This window comes from Squalius cephalus, assembly GCF_949319135.1.
Source record: "Squalius cephalus genome assembly, chromosome: 20".
Taxonomy (NCBI): domain Eukaryota; kingdom Metazoa; phylum Chordata; class Actinopteri; order Cypriniformes; family Leuciscidae; genus Squalius; species Squalius cephalus.
The window spans coordinates 26,555,175-26,576,312 of record NC_137141.1 but is presented as its reverse complement, the minus strand read 5'-3'; the positions used below and the strand labels follow the sequence as shown (position 1 = coordinate 26,576,312).

The 21,138-nt window shown below is 36.2% G+C and overlaps 2 protein-coding genes across 10 annotated transcripts in view; both read left to right on the top strand.

Moving 5' to 3' along the window:
- The window catches only part of mboat2a (membrane bound O-acyltransferase domain containing 2a), a 56,052-nt gene extending 40,793 nt beyond the window's left edge, over window positions 1–15,259 (top strand). The window contains exons 5-13 of the mRNA XM_079853156.1: window positions 339–394; window positions 3,356–3,410; window positions 5,744–5,927; window positions 7,507–7,699; window positions 8,784–8,887; window positions 9,491–9,555; window positions 9,645–9,777; window positions 11,437–11,588; window positions 12,836–15,259. Coding sequence (XP_079709282.1) covers window positions 339–394; window positions 3,356–3,410; window positions 5,744–5,927; window positions 7,507–7,699; window positions 8,784–8,887; window positions 9,491–9,555; window positions 9,645–9,777; window positions 11,437–11,588; window positions 12,836–13,004 — 1,111 coding nt within the window. The 3' untranslated portion in view covers window positions 13,005–15,259. The remainder of the gene's footprint in view (window positions 1–338; window positions 395–3,355; window positions 3,411–5,743; window positions 5,928–7,506; window positions 7,700–8,783; window positions 8,888–9,490; window positions 9,556–9,644; window positions 9,778–11,436; window positions 11,589–12,835) is intronic.
- A 1,154-nt stretch (window positions 15,260–16,413) lies between these two features.
- kidins220a (kinase D-interacting substrate 220a) overlaps window positions 16,414–21,138 on the top strand; it is a gene marked incomplete at its 5' end in the record, with an annotated part of 51,186 nt that continues 46,461 nt past the window's right edge. For 3 of the 9 annotated variants that reach the window (XM_079853516.1, XM_079853515.1, XM_079853509.1), the window contains 2 exons: window positions 16,414–16,508; window positions 19,945–20,095. In XM_079853516.1, the coding sequence (XP_079709642.1) occupies window positions 19,964–20,095 (132 nt within the window). Of the gene's footprint in view, window positions 16,509–16,586; window positions 16,615–16,909; window positions 16,982–17,797; window positions 17,892–19,879; window positions 20,096–21,138 lie in introns of those variants that run through there. The other 6 variants (XM_079853511.1, XM_079853513.1, XM_079853514.1 and 3 more) reach the window with 6 other exon arrangements.

Genomic DNA, 21,138 nt, shown 5'->3' with positions numbered 1-21,138 from the left:
TATGCTCATTCAAATTCAGAAGAGGGAGATCAAATATACAGTCTTAAAACCATATACAACATGTTACTATATACACACCGGTGCGTCTACATGCACCCTCAGAATGATTCGGTACTAGTTTTACCTCAGGATCAAAGCGATCAGAATTATTTACACCAAGGTGAACTCAACCCTTGAGAAACTGTGCGAAGATGTGGTCAATACAGCTGTTTAATAATAAATGTCGAATAGCTTGGTTTGATAGAAGTGGAAGCTCTCACGTACATGTGGATCCAACAGACTCAATTTCAGGTGTAAACAACTCACATACACACTTTCCTTTTTCCCTCTTTCTCCAGGCCCATGATGGTCATCACACAGAAGATCACAAGTTTGGCGTTTGAGATTCATGATGGTTTGTAACAGTTTTATTAATCCCATTCTCATCTTCATGGTTGCAAAGCCTCGATAGTGAATAACTGGCATGATTTCTACCTGAAATCTTTCTGCAGCTCTATTGTTTCTATCTATGGCCATGTTAGAGGCTGTAGGAATTACATAAGGGCTGTTAAACCCTGCTGCTACACCACGTCCTCGTATGCCATTGATTTGTACCATTGCTGGCTCTGCACTCTAGTGAGTGGGCCAAAGTGGTTAGGGATGCCAGCTGGATGTTGCGCTTCACAGACCACACTTACCTCATCCAACTCACTATATCGCTTATTATGCAGCTTGGTGAAATCTGTTTAATGAGATACTAATTGTGCTGCATCACCACATCATTTTTGCATGATCTGGATCATTGATAAAGGACAATGAAGGTGATTTTAACTTCCTCTGAGTTTGTGAAAGAGACCGTTCATCCAAAATGAAAATTCTGTAATTTTGACACGCCATATTTGAATATACAGTACAGTACCGTTCAAAAGTTTGGAGTCAGTGATATTTTATTTTTTAAAGAAAGTCATGTTTTTGATTTTCATTTTTTGAGGATCATGTGACACTGAAGACTGGAGTAATGATGGTGAGAATTCAGCTTTGCCATCACAGGAATAAATTATTTAAAAATATATAAAAATAGAAAAAAGTTACTTTTAAATTGTAATAATATAATAATAAAATAATAATAATAAAATAAATACTGAATTAAACTAAAAAAAAAATTACTGTATTTTTGATCAAATAAATGCAGACTTGGTGAGCATAAAAGACTTCAATAACATTAGTGTATTAACTAACATTAACTTACAATGAGCAATACATTTGGTACAGTATTTATTAATCTTTAACGTTAGTTAATAAAAATACAGTTGTTCATTGTTCATGTTAGTTCACAGTGCACAGGTTGGCAAATGTCTTTTTTTTTTTGGTCTGAGATTTGAAAGTAGTGTATGTGTCAGTCATTTATGTGGTACTTTTTGTACTTTTTGTAATTTTTGTAACTTGTCAGCCCCTGGTCACCATTCAATTTCATTGGATGGAAACGAGCAGCTTTGACTTTCTTGCAAATATCTTCTTTTGTGTTCCACAGAAGAAAAGGGTTTGGATTGACATCAGTAAACATTGACAGATTTTTCATTTTTGGGTGAACTATCCCTTTAAGCACAAAGGAATGAGCGGCAGAGGAAGCCATGATGGCATGAACCCAAGAGAAACCACTCTAGTTTTATCAACGACCGGCAAATCTCCCATGCAAACAATGCGACTGATAAGCAAACTAGATTGCATGCCTTCCTAGCATAGTTTTTACATACTTAGTCAACCACAGAGCTACAGAGCTAATCGCTGTGATATGTGACCGAGTCACTTTTAGAGTCAAACAGAAGTGGCATCACAGTCACCACATTTCCTTTAACAGGGTTTTTGGGAAGATTAAGAGAGCACATCCTGTTTCTCTGAAGCAGTTTCTCACAGAACAGCTGGCCTGGCCGAAACGGCCTCCGCATGACTTGCCCTGCTCCACTGCAGACAACACACATGACATATTAATCCATGTGCTTTAATGAAGTTATGCAATCATCTCCTCCATCCTGCACTTTAGGGAGAACTGAACTCAGACTAAAACCGTGGCACTCTGATAATTTGGCAAATGATCTTTGACTTGTGCTAGACTAATGTTTAATTATTCTTAATAATGCTGACTCATTTCCAGATTTTGGCCTACAAAAATACATCATCCCTGTAGGCACTCTATAGGAACTGATTCAAACCCGAGTCTCCCGCATTAGCACAATGTGTCTGTAGCTATTGTGCTAACAACTAGGCCATGGTTCTGCTGTAATGTAATGCAGTTCGTTGTGCTATTAATACTAGTGTGTTTCAATGGGTCTGTGTAGAATCTGAGAGTGCTGCCCGGTGAACAAATATCATGAGGTGTTGTTGATTCTGTCGCATTTGCTGAAGGAAGAAGAGTGGAATTGTGTCTGTGTACATGACATGCTGCTGTTGGTTATGCAATTCCCAGCAGCCATTAAAACCTGCAGAAGCTGATAGGGTGACTAATCTAGTTGTCAGTGCATCGACAGAGATGAATGAAGAATGGCTTGATCTCTTTTCTTCACTAACCCGAGAGACTTTACCGCTCCAGGCTGGAGCAGGGCAGCTCAGTGCTTCAAAACACAACATCACTGCCCATAGACTCTTAATCAATGTCTATAGTCAACGGTAGTGTGTGTGTGTGTGTATTAGCGGTATAACTGTACATTTATTTGTCCCGTCGCCACTTCACGGATGTCATGGTTTGGTGCATGCAGTCAGATGACGAATACAGTCAGTCACAGGTGATCCATGAAACATTGTTTGCTAACGCCACAACAGTAAAAAGTGCAGAAGATGATCTATGTACCAACCCAAAACAAGAGTTCAGATGGCACGCAAGAGCTTGCTACTAGCCTACACGCCGAGTTTTGATTCATTTTTCATTGCATGTTTGCAATTATTTGCATTTTAATCCGTGGGGTGGACGCTAAAGATTTAAATAAACTGCAATCAGTTTGCTCTCACTTAGCCTGTATAATAAAACATTTTTGTATTTGACATGTAACTTTAAAAATGCTGAACGTGTAAGCACAGCTACGTGATTTCGTCTCTGTTTGTACTTGGTGAGCGCGTGTGATTCTGCATCGTCACATGGGTTTCATTCACACATGTTTGCTGTATCAGAGTATAACTGCTGTTTCTGCAGGTCAGTGTGAACCACGAGAACCCTCTGGCCTCAAACACCCCAAACACACACACACACACACTGCTGCATTATAATCAAACAGAACAGTATTTGTCATCTCTGTTTCTCAACTTCTAAATGTTTCTAAATTACAGTGTCTTGTGAGAGTGTGTCTGATGAGTTTGGGCCTGTGTTTGTGTGCTTTTCCCACAGGCTTGATGAAGAGGGAGGAGCACCTTAAGCCCAATCAAAAGTATCTTGCTGTCAGGTATGTGTGAAAGGTATGTTTGTGGTTGGGATGAGGTCACTCATTTACTTTCTGCTTCTTTTGAAAGAAAATCAACTTCAAACCCACACTGACAACAGTCAAAAGGTGTATATACATGATAATCTAATTGATAACACGATGTGGCGATTAATAATCGAATTAATCGCACATACATTTTCCCCCTAAATGTCATTATTGTGTTAAATGAGAAAAACATCAAATAGACAATACAAGAAGTAGCTTTAGCTTCAACATAGAATTTATTACACAAACTTTTAGGCTTCAACGGCCGTGAGGGTGAGTAAATGATGACAGAATTTTCATTTTTGAGTGAAATCCCTTTAATGTTTTTTTTTTATTAATATGGAAATATGAAATGCAATTTCTTTCATTAAATGATACTCTAGTTAAGAAACTAAAACTGCCAGTAGGTGGCGGTTAAATGTCGAAATGAGTAAACAATTCATTCATTCATTTCGTTCAAATGGCTGATTTATTTAGGAAGTGAAGTAGCTCTCTATGAATGGGGCATTGAATCATTGGTTCACCCAAATGATTCGCTCAAAACGTGGATTCATTCAGAAACGAAGCAGCGCTGTGAGTTGCTCGGGCATACTACATTTATAGGTAGTATTTTTGTTGGCAACATTGAGCAAAAGCAGTAATATTGTGTCTAAAATATAACACAATATTAACTTCTCATTTATTGAACTGTATATAATAAAAATCATCACATTTGAAACAATCACATTTGCACTATTAGCTATTCGGGACAAAAACAGCACTCGTGTGATTGCGCTTGTTACTCGTGTGTTATTGCTTAAATATCGTGATATAAATATGAGACAAAAACTCATACAGAGGCATTTTTGCGCTGATATCTTGAATTTTAGGGGCATTCTAACTGCATTCTATAGGCTACATCACATTTCATCATCATCATCATATATATATATATATAGAAACACGCGTTGAATACGTGAGATACTGTATATGTATTTGCATATATGCATGCAACATTTTAGAGGTAAATATGTGTCTTCTAATCATGGCAGAAAAATTGAGACAGATTCAAGTTATAACATCCTTCTTACTGATCAAATGCTTGTTAGTCCCCTCAGAGAGTGCACAGCATTGTTTAATAACAATAATTTTGAGTGTAATATGGCTCTGCATTGCCCAAATAGCAGCATAGCACTTGAAGAATCATTTACAATCAGGCCCTGAAGGCTGTTGCCAAGCAACTGAACATTCCCGCTGGATCATGTGAGCCGATTTCCACACAGGAAGTCGTCAGGATTCTGAGCTTTCGGAAGTCACACCCTACAGTTAATGAGTGCAGTTTTGAACAATGTTTGTACCACAGCCATGAGGTACATGTTAACCAGTATGTCAATGTTTACATACTGGTTGAGTTGCATTCTTGTTCAAACGTGACACAATTTTCTACAAACACTTAGACCTTAGCAATCAAATCAAATTCCTGTAGTCGTACTGTAAAACTTATATCATTTTATTAAATTGTTGTTCATCTGTTTTAAAAGAGTAATAAGCACAGTGTGACAAAATGCTACTTGACAAATGTGTCAAATTAATTTTAGCAACATTTGTTGGTTAAAAACAAGCAGTTTATCCAGAGAGTCCCAGAGTTCCTCATTGTGGCATTTATACCTTTTTTTTTTTTGTATTGAAACATTCAGTGAGAGACTCTGATTCATCACTAGTTTTTAGCTTTTATGTAAAATTGGGAATTTTCTCATTTTAGTTGTTATACATTTATCTGTGTTTAATGCTGAGATTTCATTTCAGATGTGGTACCAGATAAGAAATAAAAAATATTGCAAAAATATATACATATTATTGATTTATATTTTTATTTAATTTGTCTTATGTAGCCTAATATTTAAAAATGTCATTAAAAATATATCACTATCTAAATAACCTCATTACAAAATAATTTTGATGTCATTTTCGTATCGTTTTGGTGCTTTAAACTGCTAATAGTTTCTAGCTTGTAGCGCAGCTTTTTCAAAAAGGTTGCTTAACTTGTAAGTTAACTTGTAGCTTGTTGGGAAGCTACAGTTTCAGAGCTGCTTCCCATGATCCCTTAGCCTTCATAAACTAATTAATGGCCTTGTAACATTAAATGCTTAAATATATGTATAAAAAACATTATACTAATAACATTAATATGTTAACATTTTGTCCTTTTTCATTATTATCTCTCCTACAGAGCAAATCATGTTTTGGTTTTTGACATTGGGTGTGCTTTGTTACTTAATTCACTTCATGTGGTGAGTTATTGTTGTTCTGTCCTTGTGTTTTCTGTACAGGAAGATGCCCAGTCTGCTGGAGTATCTGAGTTATAACTGTAACTTTATGGGGATCCTGGCCGGCCCGACCTGCTCCTATAATGATTACATAGCCTTTATAGAAGGCCATTGCTACGAGCCCAAGCACCTGGAGTCAAACGGCAAAGTGAACGGGAAAATCAAGCAGAATGACCCTTCACCTAAGGTAGTGTAATGACTCCGTTCTCTTGCTCCCTCTGGTGACTGAATCAGAGCTGCACACTAAAGACATCTCTTGAGTAGTCTTGATCACATTTGGGACGTTTTATATATATATATATATAATCAAACACAACACAAACCCCAAGTTATACATGGCAAATCTGAAGGAATATAATGGCCAGGTGGAAAACGATGATGTGACAGAACCAGTTTTGCAGTCCTTACAAGGAAAATGCTTTTTGAGTGAGGTGTTACTTTGGTGTGGACAATGAGGTTCCCTGAGAAGACTTTTGATTTAAATTGACATAAACTGAAATTCATTGTGCTGTATGCTAAAAACATCCCTATTGGAGTGGCTTTATCTGTTGTCTTATGGAGTTTGTTTTTGTGTCATTTAAATCAGTGAGAATCTTCTTATACAGGAGCTCGTATTACTCAGGCTTTGCTGAGGGGAGAGTTTGTTTTGACTGTAGTTCTGGAGATGAATATGCTTTTATATGCCATTCTTCCTTAGGAGCTTCACAATGGTTTTAGTTTAATGGACTTCTCCAGTAAAAGCTTCAGACCTCATTGAATATTGTCAGTGATATTGGTTTTCATTCTTAAAAGACAAAGATCAACAAAAACATTTGTTGATTCAGTTCTCTAGCGTGTTTCACAAGAGCCTGAGGAAGTTCCGTTCACAAATGAATTTCCTGTCACACAGACTCTGCTGTATAATTCACCATCTAGATCTTTCTGCTCTTCAATGATAAGATCATTGCAAAGTAGAATGAGTTATAATTTTGTCATGATCGTAAAGAAACATCTTAAAGACTTGGGTACGAAAAACTATTGAACAGTCACACTATATGGGGTAGGTTGTCACAATGAGATTGATGTTTATAGACACATAATAAAAAAGAAAGAAATGATGTAAGGTTAAAAAGGCCAGTTTTCTATAACGCACTACAGCTCAAATGTTTGGGGTCAGTTAAAGATGGATTCATCAAAGATGCAATAAATCATCAATAGTGATAGTAAAGACAGTTATGTTACAAAAGATTTCTATTTCAAATAAATGCGTTTTTTACTTTCTACTCATCAAAGAATCCTTGACAAAATCTTGGTTTCCACAAAAAGTAGCACAACTGTTTTCAACATTGATGATAATAAGAAATATTTCTTGAGCACCAAATAAGCATATTAGAATTGTTTCTGAAGAATCACGTGACACTGAAGATTGAAAACAAATCAGCTTTGCCATCACAGGAACATTTGGGGGAAAAAAATTATTCAAAAAGAAAACTGTTATTATAAATTGTAATAATATTTCAGAATATAGTTTTTTTTGCTGTGTTTTTATCAAACAAATGCTGCCTTGGTGAGCATACGAGGGAGCATAAACTTTCAAAAACATAATCCATCTTCCTGACCCCGAACTTTTTGAACAGTAGCGTATCTGTATTTAAAACTTTTCAATGGCTTTTTAAACGATGTAAACTACTGTGGCACAACTTTGGCACTATTCAGTGGCTTTTTGAAGACAGTTTCATAGATTGTAGTGTCCTGACTCTCTGCGATGGTTTGTTTTGTTCTTCTAGCGGGACGTGATCCAGAAACTGTGCACCTGTGTTCTGTCCCTAATGGTTTATTTGGTGATCTACACCGCCTGCCCTACAGATCGTGTCATCGATGACACCTTCATGGCCTCTAACCCCTTCTACATCCAGGTCTTGTACCTCTACATCTCCATGTTGGCTTTACGCCCCAAGTACTACTTTGTATGGACGTTAGGTGAGTAGGACAGATGGGCAATGTGCTCTTCTTATGTATATAATTAAAAAAATCATACTTTTAATGAGGTCATGTGACAACATTACTGTTATTTTCTTATTGTTGCATAATGCATACTTTTTCTCATTTTAAAACAAACAGTATAAACGTATATTGTATGCAATGCAGCACCTAGACCATGTTCAAGGCAGCGTCATACTGCCCTCTTGTGTTCATAAAGGGTGTTTTTTCTGAATTGTTGCCTTGTTTCTAATTGGATAATTCGTTCACATTGTCAGTTTTTGGGATTTATTGATAGGTGTAAGTCTCATAATGTCCCGTTCACACAGCAACTTACAGAATACTATCTGAATGAACGTGCAAAGGGAGTCAAGCCTGCATTCTCTTATCAGTAATTATATGTTCACACAGCAACAGAATACGGTTGTGTGTTTGAGTCCTTAATGCGGTTACGTTCACACACAGGTCAGTTATTTACAGGAGTGACAATCGCATTCTGTAACCGAATTCACACCTGTACATTTTCAGGACTCACAACCACATTCCCGAAAAACCCACGCTGTGTGAACGGAACCAGACTGGACAACTACTTGTCCGTCACGTTGTCTACCAAACAGTGATGGAGATATAAGCTGTGTGTCATTTGAAGGTTTTACATCCAGTCACTGTTCTCCACCAGAGCTGCTTCCGTCTGTTTCGTGCTCTTCGCGCATCTCAAATGCTCTTCTCTCAACCCAGATATAAAAGCTGAAGATTTGACGGATGAATTCGCAGCTCGATTGGACTCTTGTCGTGTCAAAAGTGATAAGACTTTTCAGTTTTATGGACGTTACGGGTAAGAGAATACGGGCTTGACTCCCATTGCAAGTTCATACTGACAGTATTAGACACGCTACTGAAAGTTCCTGTTTGAACGGGACATTTCGAGACTCACACCTGTAAGTAAATGCGGTTTTCAATCCCAAAAACTGACAGCGTGAACGTAGCCTACAGGACTGACAACCAAATTCTGCTGCTTTGTGAACAAAAACACTATCTTCACTTTGAGAGAGTGTTTTTACTAGATTCTTTCACTCTTTTACAGCCGATGCCATCAACAATGCAGCTGGCTTTGGATTTAATGGATATAACACAGATGGCACCCCAAAATGGGACAGAATATCGAATTTAAGAATACTTCACATTGAGGTACGAGACTGACAAAACATGCTACTTCTAGATGTCACGATTCGATACATATCACAATACGAAACTCACGATACGATATTATTGCGATACTCCAAGACATATGATATAAAAGGTTAACAAAAAATGTACTGTTGAATAAATTCTAAATTTGGTATTACATTGTGGGTGTAAATTAATAAGCTTGGACTTGGTGCTAGTAACATAATGCACAGGACGATGGTGACACCAGAATAAAAATAATCATGATTCTGAAGCTGAAAATACAGAATTATTTATGCTTGCATTGACTAGACATATTTAAAATAATGTAGGCCACTATTTACTGGTAACATCAGACAATTGGCATTATCAGGACCCACAGATATTCCCCCATTGCATTATTACACATTATATTCAACATTATAGTTTAATGTAGTATTGACACTAAAAATCTGTAAACTTCACAATACATATTGTCATTATCCACGATACATATTGTTGCATTTTTGTATTGCGATATATATTGTGACACGAGATATTGTTACACCCCTGGCTACTTCCAGGTTGGTCTTCTCACTCGACCTGAACCCTAATATATCATCTTTTTCCTCATGTCCTCAACAGTTCGCCACCAGCTTCAAGATGTTCTTGGATAACTGGAACATTCAGACAGCCCTTTGGTTAAAAAGGTGAATGCCGCAAAACAGAAGAATCTTGACCCGAGCATGTCTTCTTCCTGAAATCTCAGAAACAAGCTTTTGTTGTTTTGTCTCCGCAGGGTGTGTTATGAGCGCTGCCCGTACAATCCCACCGCGGCCACATTCCTCCTCTCAGCCATCTGGCACGGACTTTACCCGGGGTATTACCTGACCTTTGTCACGGGCATTGCTGTAACAATGGCTGCACGGGCAGTGAGTATTCTTAACATGAGATGGGCTGTCAAAACAAGATCAAAATTCAGAATTATATCACAAAGGTTTTATCTGATGAATACTTGGAATGCAGATCTTTTGGGAGCTGTTTTGATGGAAAAATACTGTTACATTTGAATAAATTGGATGTTGGTTTTCTCCAATAATAAATGAGAGTCATGCATGGGCCGTAAAAAGACTGTACGCGCTCAGTCAGGGTTATTATTCATCTAGTCGTGCTGCATAAAACTACGATTCATTCCTCTGTCACACTGTAATGATCAAGGCCTCTCCAACTAAAGAAAAAAGTAGGTCACTTACTTGCAGGAGTCCATCTTAAAATACTACTCTGAATGTAAACTCTTTCAGCCCACGGCATTGCCTGCATGATACACTGTTGGGTACAGATCCGTTAACACTTTTCAAACTCCAATAATAATTTCCAAATGAAGAGTTCAGATGCAAAAGCCTCTAACTGCCATCTGAAATTTTCTTCTAGAATGATAATTTCTATAAAGCTTGTATATTTAAGTTAAGTAATTTCACTTAAATGACAATTAATAGGTAATTTGCATTGCCATTTAAGTGAAATTATTGAACTTAAATATACAAGCTTGATAAAAATGATCATTCTAGAGGAAAATTTCAGATGGCACTTAGAGGCTTTTGCATCTGAACTCTTCAAATCCACAAGTAAAAATTACTGCGCTTATTGTACATGAGTTAAGAATATTCTTACATTAATCAGAATTTAGGCTGTTTGGATATTCTGAATATAGACTGTAATCTACTTTCATAACCCATCTAAACAAATATTCCAGTTTCTAGGAATATGAATAAGAGAGCTGTTTGGGGTCAGTAAGTTTAGGGTAACATTGCAATTAAATACTATTACAATTTAAAATTACTCTTTTCTAGTTTAATATATTGTAAATGGCGATTCATTCCTGTGATGGCAAAGTTGAATTTTCAGCATCATTACAGTCTTCAGAGTCACATGATCCTTCAGAAATCATTCTAATATGCTGATTTGCTGCTCAAGAAACATTTCTTATTATCATCAATGTTGAAAACAGTTGTGCTACTTAATATTTTTGTGCAAGCCATGATATATATTTTTTCAGGATTCTTTATTAATGAAAAGTTCAAACGAACAGCATTTTTTAAAAATTATTAATGTCTTCTCTGTCACTCTTGATCAATTAAATTTTTTTTTTTTTTTTGTTAATTCTGTGTCAAATAAATACCTTATTCAGATCCACCATTTATTTATATCTGAACATGTCAAAATGAAAGGGAATCTTGGTGCTACATAATAATACAGTCAGTTGTAAAATGTTAAGCAACAAAAGAAACATCTTTGGAGTGAATATTTTTCCTTAATAAACATAAAAAAAATAGAACAAACCAATAAATCAAGAAAAGAATGTGCATGCCGGTCTATATGGAATATTCTAATTACACGTGTACAGAAATATTCCAACATCTCTAATGCTTTTGAACTTTTTTGATTGAAGACTTAGTGACTTAATTATGATTATTTTTTAAAATATTTGATAATTTATGTTTGAAATGTTTTAAAGGATCATTGTTTTTAATCCTCCATACTCTTTTGAACATTTTAAAGTTACACTATTTCCTCTTTTTTTTTTTTCTCAGGTAAGACACAATGTGAGGCAACACTTCCTGGGCTCAGACACACTCAAGCTCATCTATGACGTGATCACGTGGTTCAGCACGCAGATCGCCGTTTGTTACACTGTTGTGCCATTTGTACTGCTGGCAGTAGGGCCTTCACTAAAGTTTTATAGGTCAGTAATGCATTTGCACCATTATGTGAGCATTCCAGGGCAGGTCATGATGTCTCCAACCCCTACCGTTAAAGATTCACCTCGTCTGACTGATAAGCAATATGCAACAGGCTCTTCCTGTTTGTTTATGAGTGATAAATCTTTAATAAAGAAGTGAAATGCTTTAGAGAGCAGGTCAGGGAGTCATTGTAAACCCAACTGCACCACTGAGCCGTTGATGAGAGTTATTAGCGGAAGACATGAAGCTGACGGGTAAAAATGAGAGGCTGATTTTATCTCTCCCCGCCGCAGTCTTGCCTCATTCATTAGACGGCTTTACGGCAGAGTCTGGTGACACTTTATGAGCTAGCGGAAGACCGTGTATTTCACAGCTTCTGCTGAGATAAATGAAATCTATGATGGTCATTTGTTGGAGCAGGGCTGTTCAATGAGTCTGCCTGAAGAACACATAAAGCATTTTCATTAAAGAGCCAGAATTAGGTCAAGAGATTGGTGACTGGCCACTGCAGATCTGATTGAAGGCTGTGGGAGACCAGTTCATCTCAGTGACGACAACACTTGGAAATCCAAGATCCTATTGGAAAGTAATGTAGCCGACTGCATGAAGATTGGAGGCCTCGTGTATAAAGCTTAGATTTCATCTTAATTGTTTTTGAATTTATAAAACAAATGTTATATAAAGCACACATATTATTATATTATAATATATTATATTATATTATCCCTAATGTTAGAAGATTGCACAACGTTTCCTCCTCAAAATAATCATGTAGCTTATATTTACAACTCATTTTTTATTATTATTATTTATTATTTATTTTGTCATCCAGACTTGCAGGATGGATTTATCAGTACAATAAACTTGTTCTGCAGTAAATTTATTGTAAATATCTATACATTTTTCTTGTTTATCAATGAGAAATATATTGCACTGCTAAAAATAATTTTATTTCATCGATCATAATTTTTGTCTTGTTTTTCAAAAATGTACCATTTTAAAGAAGTTTAGTTATTTTTGCTGGAAACAATATGTTTTGTAAAATTGTAGTTCATAATAATAATATTCTATTTATTTTAATTAAAATAAATTATATATTATATAATATGTGGTAAATGTCTTTTAATTTTTTTTTTTTTTTAAATATGGACCTGTCCTGTGTACTAAGCATCAAAAGTATATTCAATAAATGCCAAAATCACATAACTAAAATTCCTAATGTGCTGTCTGTCATTTCCCCCGTTTTCAGCTCTTGGTACTGCTGCATTCACCTGATCTGCGTGTTGCTGGCGCTGGTTTTACCTGTGAAGTCCAGACGCAGGAAACAACAGGAAGAGCCGATCAGCATTCAGGCCAGTGAACAGAACTGTCTCTCCTCTCCTGACAACAACTGCAACCAGAAGCAGAAAGCCACATGAGGGCAGGACGGGCTGCGTTGTGAGGAACTCTGATATCAACACTGAGAGACACAGAGCGGCCATTTCCTCCCTCAGATCCAAACGACACTGACAGTGACATTAACAAGGCATAAACTCCAGCAACAATACAGAGAAAAGAGACGGTTTCCCCATAGTTGCCCTGTTGGAGTTGGTCTCGTTTTGGTTTTAAATAGGAAATCTTCATAGGATTGTATGAAAATGGGGTGATTGATTATAGAATATGGTATATAATTGACTTAAGTGTCAGTTAATCTGAAGTTGCCTTAAACCCTTGGTGTATTTAGCTCCAGAAGCCTCGTATGGGGATCGTGTTACGTAGGAACGGACCAGTCATTGTTGGCTTATAGCTTCACTACATTAGTGCAGGAAGTCTAGCACTGGAACCAGCTTCCACGGTACCTAGAGAGGGTTTCTGCCATTGTCAGTTAAACAAAGTAACCTCTGTTCTGTTTTAGTTCTTCTCAAAGGAAATGTGTGCGGTAAAGAAAAAAGTCCAGTCGTGTGTTGCCAAACTTGCAGGCCTTAAGTTCCTATATTTTGCCATCGTTTCATCTTTATTCTTTGTTCTTTCTCTGGTTTTCTAGTAGGTTCATATCTGCTGCTTTCTTTGGGAACAAGGGTCAACCTTAAGGGAGTGTCTTCATTTGGAAAATTGTTTTTGTCAGTGATTCTTGTTTATTTGATTTTATTTTTTACTAAGGGCTTTTGGTTGCATTTAAGGGTTGTATCAATGCTGTTTTTTTTTTAATGGGTGGTAGGTTTCCTCAGGGCACACAGGTCTCGTTTTAGACCATGACAAATGACCAGATGTTTCTCTACCATCTATGTTTCTACTGTAACATTACTCAATATCTCAGCATGTTTGTGTTTTTTTATGTTACAGACATATATGGTAAGTGCAATAACCTGTATCTTTATAATGGGTGCATGTTAAAGGGATAGTTCACCCAAAAATGAAAATCATCATCATTTACTCGCACTCAAATTGTTCCAAACCTTTTCAAAAGAATTTTCAAAATATCTTGATACAATTTTCATTTTTGGGTGAACTTTCCCTTTAATACATGCAGTTTCAGTCTTTCCAATGAATCCATCTTTACTCTTGGGCCCTAAAGAAACCTGTACGTTTTGTGATATCATATAAGGATATCTCTTGAACTTTGACCCCCTAAAAGGTCTCAGAGAACTTTGCTCATTTGATCTGAAACTTTTTCATATTTCACCCAGAATATACTTTTGGATAATTATGTTGTTGTGTTTATTTTATACCAAAGGTTTTAGCCCTTGGTCAGAGCGACTCTACATGTTAGTTTTTTTATTTGGTAATGAAGGGCTGAAGGGACTAAAGCGTTTACCAAAGTGAGTGTCACTGTATTCATGTTAACTAAGCCAGTTCAGTTGGAAACAGTCATTCTTGGGCGTGAAGTTGACCAGCCTCCATTTGGAGAAAACGCTCTGAACCAGCCCCCTGTGGTTTCGTAAGCACACTTCTCTAAAGTCTTATCGTATTTAGACTCCAGACGTGTAAAACCGTGATGCATTACAGCCCTGTACCAACAGTTTTAGCAACTGCAAATCGGAAGATTAATAAATCTGCAACTCTGCTGGAATGGCTGCTGGTAACAGTTCAATTCAATTCACAATTCAATTGATTTTTACAGCGCTTTTCACAATACATATCATTTCAAAGCAGAAAAATGCATGACTGTACACAGTTATATACTGTATAATTTGTCTCTTTTTCTTAAATAATTTTCTTATTTGTTTTAACTGCCCCAAGGCAATATGTCCCTCAGTAACCAGCGTACTAACTAGCACCTCAATGCAAAACTTGCTTCAAATGTCCAAAGTGCCAAATCACATGAGGTGCACAAAAAATCACTTTATTTGTACGGGTTTACAACAGGGTGAGAGGTTTGTACAAAACAAAAAGTAAAAAAAAGTAAAAAGTGATTTATTTGGTCTTAAACTGACATTATTTTTACCTACTGATATTTTGGGAGGAATTCTTTTTCACTCTCTCCCTATTTGCACTTTTGGTAGGGAATAAGTCGGGGTTGTGCTAAAGTAGAAAAACTGCCGAAGCAATGCAAGAAACCTCAGTGCTACTCACCGGTTAGAGTATGTGCTTAATAGAAGTTAAACGGATGAATTTGCCCAAAATGTTACATTCATTGTAGCAACAAAGGAAAATCAGGATGGTGTTCCAGTGTTATAGGCTTATTTTATGTAAACATGCTCCATCCATAGAATGATGTTAAATGTGCGTTCATTGCTGTTTATGTGTAAACATTGTCCCTTTGTTCAGATATTGTTCATCTAAATACAGATAATCAACATCTTGATTTTGTTAAGGCCCTAGTAATAGTGAAGGCACAGTTATCTGTAAAATGTTGGTTCAGTCATTTTCATACCGTTTGTAACTACTGATTTTGCAAAGAATGACCCAAAGCTGTGTGAAACTGTAAACTACTGTAATGCTTTTTAAAACCGTGCATTTGTTGTCCACCAGTCACCTCAGCTCTGTTGTTTGTCATTGTCTTGTTAGTCTCTAGTGGTCATTCAAAAATGTGTGATTGTGGCCCTTAGTGAACATGCAAACCGAAGCTGAAGTTTTCCAGATAATTGCAGAATTAACTTTTCCATTGTAATTCCTTTACTGACTGGTTACATAACCTGACAGTGTACAGCAAAACTAAGGATGTTAATGAAATGTTATAAGTTTGTGGAGAGATAAAGGAAAAGTAATCCCTAATATGTTAGCTATTTCAATATAAATAAATTTACCAATATACATTATAAAACAATTTTTAGAGAATTGTCCAGAGGGGGGAAAAATCACTATCTCCATTTATTTCTGTAATACTCATTAATTGAGACGTGATACCCAGTATTTGAATTGTTTGATGAAATGAGTGCTCCAAGTTGTACCAAGCAAAACGATTTTTCCTTTAAACAAAGGACTTGACATGAAAAATTAATTCCAGTACCATGATGACAAACACAAAACAAATAAAACATATTTTCCTTCTCGGTATTCATCTCAGTGTTTTTGGTTTTCTTATAGGTGATTGGTTTACCACAGTAATATGACATTGAATGCATATTTTAAAAAAGAATCATACCATAGATGGATGGATGGATTGATGGAAGAATGGATGGGGTTTTTTTATCGATCTGTCTGACTATATATCTGTCTGTCTGTAAATCCTATCTATCTATCTATCTATCTATCTATCTATCTATCTATCTATCTATCTATCTATCGTCAAATTAGAAACAGACAAATAAATATGGGCGTCTCTTGTGTCCTGCGGTCAGTGGGCGTGTTTTGTGCACAGTGGGCGTGGACATGTCTAGTTAATTTTAATTTCATCTACACCCCGTGTTGCCACAAAATGGCTGTGGTGTAACGCAAGATTATGGAAAACAACAGAGTTATGTGAATTATATCGAATTACTTGGACCTTCTTGCAGGGAGATGTAAGTTAATGTACAATTTGGACTTCTGAAACAAACATATGTGTGTTTTTTTTTTAAAAAAACATGAGCTCTTGTCAACTATTTTGTCATTTTCACGTGAGTCAAAGTAAGTTTATATTCTTTTTAAATGCGACGTAGTAGCTTTGTAACATTGTTACGAGAGAGAACAGTGGCTGTACACAGTTGAGCTACAGCTGTCAGGACACGTGCTCTTCACTCCAGTGTTGGTTCCAGTGTAGCCTATATAATGTTTGTTTGTAAGCACTTGTGCATGAATAGTCGTCATTTTAATTTCCAATGCTGCTGTCAGTTTCAGAAAAGTATGGTATGATACTCATTACACATTTAAGACAGTGGGCAAACGCGTTTGAGCTGCTTCAAAAGTTGTTTTTCACGGTGCTTGTGTAAACTTGTTTACGACTGTGCCGTTGTGCCACACTATGGAAACGGAGCCAGTGATTCCCAAACCAGGAGTGAGTAACTGAACCCCCAGGGAATTCCAGGGGTGTCTTTTTCTTTGTTAAACAATGAATATGTATGTAGAATTCTATTATTTTACTTTCTCTCCTTAAAATCAATTGGGGAAAATAAGTAATCAATTTAAATGTTGAAGTCTAATGAATATTTAGTTATTGTGTCAAAATCATTTTTGAATATGTTATAAGGTATTTAAACAACAAAAAAGAATCATTCATATTGCAAAGTAAACTATATATATAAAAAGTTACTCTACTTATATTATAGGCCAGTCTAAAAATGCTACAGTTAATTTTATACGGTCACCAAGCATCTCTGTCTCTCTCTAATGGGTTGTTGACTTTATGGCTAGAGATCATGTCTATTATAAGAACTCAGTTTATATATTTAGAGATTGCCATGGTGCTGATTACTTCCCTCTGATGTGAAATCCATATGTGCTCCCAGTCCATTGACTTTTAACAAACATTTATACAGAACTTGTTTTTTTATTCTTAATTTTAAGTACACTGAAATTTAAGTTACACTGAAATTGAAAAATGACTATTTCTTTCATAAATCCTGTATGCTAACACCCACCCTTGAGCAAAGGCGTGTCTCATTAATATTAATTACATGTGAGCTGGACCCTTCAGGAGGCTTACTCATAACATCAGACTTCATTAATATTCATGAGTCAAGCTTGACTAGTAGGATTCACTGCACGTGTGTGCATTGGGCGTCTCTCCAAAGAGAGGTGGGGCATCACACTTCCTCATGCATTATTCATGAGTGCCTGGAGTGACAGGCAGAGCCCTGGACGGCTTGTTAGTACACAACACAGTCAGAGTGACAGCGTGAGTGGAGTATCAACAGCACAAGGATAGGCAGGCTTTTAAACTCTTCTCACAGGGACTTTGGCTCAAGGTGAGTTTGCATATTCTCAGCCTTCTGAGTGTGAAGAATAAAGTTGAGTGAAAGCATAGTATTTGGGTTATCTGTTAGGAATGGGTTATCTTCACTCGTCTTTGTGGGCTGGGGAGAGGGGGTGAACATTGCCCTGTCAATATTTGGCTGAGGGGCTCTCCGTGATTGGCTCTCTTCATTGTGTGATGTCTCAGGAGGACAGCTGGGATGCTTTCAAGGGTGTGTCAGCAGTTCAGATGAACAAAGGCTGATGGAAAAGGATTCTTTGCAATACCGTATCTGTCACCTTTTGATATTTAAGTTTGTCGATAGGACTTGTATCTTGTGTAACTAAGTGGATTTTGGGCACTGAGGCCCTGCTGGGTGTTTTTAACCTATTATGATGCCTGGCATGTTGTCAGCTGGAAGTGGCTTATGGTGTCCGGCTTTCATCTTTGATGGGTTGTACCGGGGCTGCTGAGTTGGCAAAATGACCCTGGAAAAAAGTACACGCTTTTGGCCTCATTTACTTTGTTTGAATGCTTTATTATAGTGATTCATGCTCATGTTATAGTAAAACTTAACATTTAGATCTGTCTAAATTACTGCCTCTGAAAGTGTTTGGACAAAACGTTTAAAATATATGAATGCCTTTGCTATATATAGCAACATCAAACCTAGAGTCATTTAAGATTTAGGAGACAAACATTTTTGTTTGGTTTTAAATATAAAATAGGATTTGAAATTTAGACAATGAAGTGTATGGATGCTGTTTTGTTGTGTGTGTGTGTGTGAAGCTGATGTCATTCATTGTCTAAAAAGGTTTTTTTGACACCAGTTGAATGTAAATAATTGCAAAATACATACAGTTTTAAGTGTGACTTAGATGTGTAAGATGCTCTCCTACCATACATTTTTCTTCTCGACCATAAATATCACTAAATCTCAATGCATTTATTGAATGGTTATGCTTTTATAATTGTTCTGGTTACTTTAAAATTGTTTCTTTTTATTTGCATATCAATATTAAATAATTAAATAATCAATAATAGGTTTTGAGGTTAAATTGAAATGAAATTTTTTTTTTTTTGTCGATTTGTTAATGAAGGATTTTTTGTATACCGTCCTTAATTTCGATTTTTATGATAAAATGTTTTGATTTTTTTAGTGAAATGTTAAAAGTTAGATTATATGGGTAAGACGACTCCCTGAAAATTGGTTTGTGCAGGTGTTTTTATTTTATGTAATAATAATTGTAAACCATGAATTATTAAATTCAGTTAATTATATGCTAATTAATCTCTTTGACTCAATTTCAGTTATTCAAGTAAATTGTCAAAATGCATAAATATGAGAATAAATATTGGAAAACATAGAATATTTGATTTATTATTTTACATTAATGGCGTCGTCCCCCATCTTACCCTACTTTTTGAATCCACTGTTTAAACAAGCTCGCATAATTTCATATGACTTTTTCTTTTTTCCCTCCTTCCACACAGTGAAGATTGATGAGTGATATAGAGCACAAATTCTTCCATAGAAGTGTGCTTGTTGTGTTTTAATGAATGGACTTGAAATACAGTGTGCATTTCTGAGGCCAAAGTTAAGCCTTGTTAATGTCCTCAAACTTTGTTTTTTCCCCTTCTAAGGACCATTAAGAGGCTTGAACTACTTCCTTCATTCTTCAGAATAACAAATGAGTATAAGCTTTGGGAAAAGGTTTTGTGTGTGTAGGCAGTAGTGCGCTGATAATAAGCCCAAAGAATATTGGTATAGTAGTCCCTGTTTATTGCTCAGACAGCATTAGAGGCTTTTTAACTTCGCATCATTCGGGCTTTATCCTAATCGATATTGATAAGATAGTCGCCTACTGTCTGTTCAGTTGACATGCGGTTCATCATTAACTCGAATGGTTTGTGCAATCCAGCAAGACTGGGCTTGTTACTGTGTGTCTTCTTGTTGTTCCACATCTGATCTGCTTCAGGAGGAGAAGCCTGTCTTTTATAATGGCTGAACAGAGGAGATTTTCCTTTAATGATGTATCTCTCCTGCTCTTTTCCACGTTCTCCAGTGGAGCTCCCAGTACAGCCATGGATGCGAGCACCTCTCTGAAGATGAGTTCCCTGACCATTCAGAGTCTGTTCAGTTACGTGGAGGAGGAGAACCTTTCGGCCATCAAAGCTCATCTGGACAAGTACAGAGAGGTGGACACCAGAAGTGAAGTGAGTGTGCAGGAACCCTTGAATGTCACTTCTTACTTTTTGTAACTTAGCTTGGTGTTCATGAAAATATATTTGTTTGAATTTGTTTTCGCCATAGTGCTGAACTCACATGAGACAATTTAAAGCTTCGGAATCATTACTTTATTACTCTACCACTCACTTATTTGCTCATTCACCATATATAATGTTGTAAATGGCCCATATGAAAGGTTTTTCCTGATTTTGAGGAAAAAATGTTCCACAAATTTTCTGATTTTAAAAGTGATGTAAACACACACACACACACACACACACACACACACTCTTTATATATATACACACACACACACACACACACACACACACACACACATACATACATACATACATACACAAAGTTTTTGTTTAATATTAACACTTTTATCAGGCTCCTATGTATAGGTTTCTACCTAAGTACTGGCATTTCTGAATGGGTTGAGGCTGGGATTTAGTGATTTTGAAGTGAAAGTATTTCATGAACATATACTATGTGCGGAGAGCATTCACTCAATATTATTATCTCATTTTTGACAGAAGCTTTTGCATTGGAGGTCTTCATATATATAAATATATATAGATTTGCTGAATTGATTTGAAGTGCTAAAAATTAAGTTATGAAAAATAATTATTGTATTTTACAGCATAACTTACAGACCACATAAGGATATTTTTGTTGTTGTTAACTTGTAGTCTAAACAACTTTTTTGTTGTTGTTGTTTAGACTACAAGCAATATAGCTGAATAAAATGTGAAACTGAAAACTGTATTTGAACTCTGCACAGACAGTTCTGTTTAATGGGTTCTGTCACACCAGTATCATGCTATGTGTAATGTTTAAATGTTATGGTTAAACTGTGGAAACAGTGTATTTACTGTAAACATGTTTCTTGTTCATTTCTGCACAATGAGGAGTGAATTGAAACTATTGTCCTTGATAACTGACACAATGCCAAACATGTGGTACATAAACATTAGGATGAAACCTACTCTGAATATTTCTTTTAAATTTGCTTGTCCATTACTGA